We start from the raw sequence: 3,643 nt of genomic DNA on the forward strand, positions 1-3,643 counted from the left end.
AATGGATCACAAGTCCGCATCTTGTACAGCAATTAACCACTAAGAAGAATATATGCAGTGTATTATTTGTTGAAAAATAAAAAAAAAAAAGGTAGGATAGATACACAACTACTTTCTCTTAATTCAATGAGAAGAAAGTTTTGCACTAATAGTGTTTGGACAGGATATCATGTCTGCATCTTGTATTATAAATAAACGCTATGAAGCCAATAAAAAAAAAATTTAATAAACAGTTTGTCAAAGTTAAAAAAAAAACAACTCAGTTTGATATAACAAAAATATTGTCAAATGCTGGTTACATATTTATTAACTAAGGATTATTTAAGTCCATAAAATTATAAAAGAATAAAAATAAGTCCAATTGCTCCTTGGGTTATGACTTATTTACAGCTATATTTCGAGCATATAAGCAATATTCAAGTGGTCTCTTCCTTTTTCCCCACCCTGGCAGCACCCTTAAAAGCCTAATCAAAGAGTTGATCCTCCAGCTTAGGAACAAGGACAGATACTGAACCTATCACCAGGCGCACTGACAGCAAAAGATGACCCAAGCCTGTCTGGGAGATCTCTGCAGCTGAGAATGAAAGTGCATGGCCATTTTTTTAAATGAACAACTCAATCTTGCAATAAGCTTTCCTGGATTCACAATTTGAACATATATATGATACAGAACCGTAAGGAAGCAATCTTTCTTGAGTTCTCTGACCTTAATGGTTAAGGTAAGAATAAATTCCATTTGAAGGTTTTAATTAAGAATTTAGAGCCAGGGAGATGGCACAGTGGAATAAGCACTTCCCTGGCAAGCGCAAGGGCCTGAGTTCAATCCCCGGTTCCGCCAAAAAAAAAAAAAAAAAGAAAAAGAAAAAGTTTTGGGCTGGGAGATAGCTCAGTGGCATAAGTGCCTGTCTGACAAGTGTCAGGTCCTGAGTTTGACCCCCAGCACTGCAAAAAAAAAAAGAATTCAAGCACAGAGGGAAGGTAAAGAGTCTACAATCCTTTAGAATGTTACTGTTCTAATAGTCACCCAGCATGCATTCACCTTTATAATGGATTCCGACACTGTCCATTGTTCATTATAATTTCTCTTGGAGAAATCCTTTTCTGTCCTTTATCAAGGAGGGAAGAGTCAAGTCTATTTTTAGCATTATTATGTCTTAATGGCCAGAACAGGTTACATTTGTGGTTCTGGAAACAAGACAAGTCTCTTCTTCCCAAAATCTTCCCAACAAACACACACACACACACACACACACACACACGCACGCACACACATACAAACTCCTAGAAGGAGAGCTCTGAAGGAAATCAAGTCTTTCACAACCAGATCAATAGAGAAAATTCAAATACTTGCTGCTCAACAGATCACACTCCACACTGCCCGGTTTTTAAGGAACAGGGAGAAAGGCCAAGACAGTCACAAAATGGAACCACTAATGACCACTCCCAGGTTTTCTACCCCAAAACTTCCCTTCACAGCCTAGAACAGAACGCCCCAGTCACCTGGACAGCGCTCAGTAAGTTAGCTCAGGCAAAAACACCCGAGTTTTCAAAGAGAGAATGAGGGCCCTCTTCCTTCCTCCTCATTTCTCCAAGCCACACTCGCCATGTTACTGAGTAGCTAACACCACTCAAACAAATTGCTCCCAGCAGCTCCAGCCTAGCACATGTAAGCTAATTACTTACTAGACAGTAATGGATTAGGAATAGCAAATGATCAAGTGAAATCATCTAATCCTCTGCCCATCCGCCAGAAAAGGTAAGTGATTCTTGCAGAAATCTGTCCCAAGTCTCACAGACAAAAGAGGTAGAGCAAAAATTCTAAACTAAGTTCCCATCTTCCACCAATCTTGCTAAGCAGTCCTGTGGATACAGCAAAATGACCCAGATCCAGTCTACGGTACTTGGGGGTAGGGGAGTCACCACTTGCTAAGTCCCAGCCTATCGCCTCTTGACATCCTGACATCCTTACACCCCAAAAGCTCACTGTCCATTATAGCAAATGGAATGAATTCTAAAAGGGGGAAAAGTCTAGCACACTGGAAACCGCCCACACTTAGTAACTCCACGACTCTCAGGCAAGTCCAAGCACCCATACCCACCAGAGCCAAGGGACCTGGTCTCCATGCTCTCTCCCCTGGCTCCTAACACCGAACTCCTCCACTTCCTCAGCAAGGACTTTGTCTTCTATTCAAGCACCAGCCTCTTAGTTAGGCCGTTACAGCCCTGCACACATCACTGAACTAGTCTCTTGATTAAGGATACCACTGTATTCTTAAGACATGACTCAATACGCCAGCGACCTGAAGCAAAGAGCTTTTTTGCCCAAAGTTTTAAAATATTGAGTATTTCTGCTGCTTTTCAAACTCTTCTGTCACTTTCCCTGTCACCTGTTACTTCTTACAAGCAGGAGTTGCCCACAGAATGTTTCTTTCTTTCCAGATACAAATATACAATCCTGACCTAAGGACTTAAAACGTTTTATCAGAGAATTGGATTCTGTTCTTCAAAATGAAATTCTAACATCTCATTCTGCCTCTCTTAATACACCCAGTCCAACCCCCATACGAAGCAAAATCAACACCAAAAGCAACTAAATGTTTTTCATCTCTCCTAATAAGAGGGTAGCTAAGGTACAATACAGAGGTTTAACGTCGACCAAAAGATTTACACCTGAGAGTATAAACTGATATTTTTCCCTTACAGCAAATAAAATCCTGGAGTGAGAACAGTCCTAAATTTCACACAACCCATTCATCCATTTTGCCCACTTTAAAGTCAACCTACCCTCCGGGACTCCAGCTGCTTTTTCTCTTCTGACCCAGAGGGTGACTTGGCCCAGAAGAAGCCGATGACGGGCAGACCCGACAGAATGTCGGAGAAGACGGCGGCCTGGGAGCCGCTCTGGGGGCGGCCGAGGAAGCCCCCGCTGCGGTGGCGACAGCGGTAAGACAGCACCAGGCCCAGCGACAGGAATACCAGCACGCACAGCACGAGCTCCTTGACGGCCAGGCTCACGAAGTCCCCGCACTTCTTATAAAAATAGGTGAAAGTGGCAATGCCCAGGAAAGTCCACATGGCTGCAAAGACTTCTTTGGTGGCACTTGTCGACTTTTTTTCTCTCGTAGGGTTTTGGTGATTAGAGGTTTGTTACTAAGAGACAAGGCACTGGCAGAACTGCGCTCAACACTGCCAGGGCACCACAACGCCGGCGCGATCAGTGTCCAAAGCCCCCGGAGAGTCGGTAACAAAGCATCAGGAGGCGGGGAGACAGGACCCGGGACGGGACGCACGCACCACCCACCCCGCCGCTCGAGAAGTCCCCGCGCGCTACTCCCCGGGCAGCACCCCACGGCCCGATTGGGCGTCGGCTCGGTGCTGCACCGCTCAGCCCTCCACGGAGAATGGGCGGCGCTCACGCGGCTGACGATCGCCGGAGCGACGCAGGGTCTACGGCTCCCGGCCCGGCGACCACCGCCCGCCCGCCGCGGGGAGGCCGACCGCCGGCGCCAACAAAGAAGGCCTTGGCTGCGCGGAAGCGGACTCCTCCGCCAGCTCCCCGCCAGTCGCGACTCGGCGTCCTCGCCCTGCGGCTCCCTCGAAGTCTCGCTCGTTCGCCGCCCTCCCCGCGCGCCGCCGCCGCCGC

At 46.6% G+C, this 3,643-nt stretch overlaps 1 protein-coding gene across 2 annotated transcripts in view; it reads right to left on the reverse strand.

Moving 5' to 3' along the window:
* Window positions 1-3,356, reverse strand: part of Sqle (squalene epoxidase) — a 26,092-nt gene extending 22,736 nt beyond the window's left edge. For both annotated transcript variants that reach the window (XM_004634454.2, XM_023718754.1), the window contains exon 1: window positions 2,785-3,356. In XM_004634454.2, coding sequence (XP_004634511.1) covers window positions 2,785-3,075 — 291 coding nt within the window. In that variant the 5' untranslated portion in view covers window positions 3,076-3,356. The remainder of the gene's footprint in view (window positions 1-2,784) is intronic.
* Between the last annotated feature and the right edge of the window lie 287 nt (window positions 3,357-3,643).

The sequence above is a fragment of the Octodon degus genome, unplaced genomic scaffold, assembly GCF_000260255.1.
Source record: "Octodon degus isolate 3935 unplaced genomic scaffold, OctDeg1.0 scaffold00062, whole genome shotgun sequence".
Classification (NCBI taxonomy): domain Eukaryota; kingdom Metazoa; phylum Chordata; class Mammalia; order Rodentia; family Octodontidae; genus Octodon; species Octodon degus.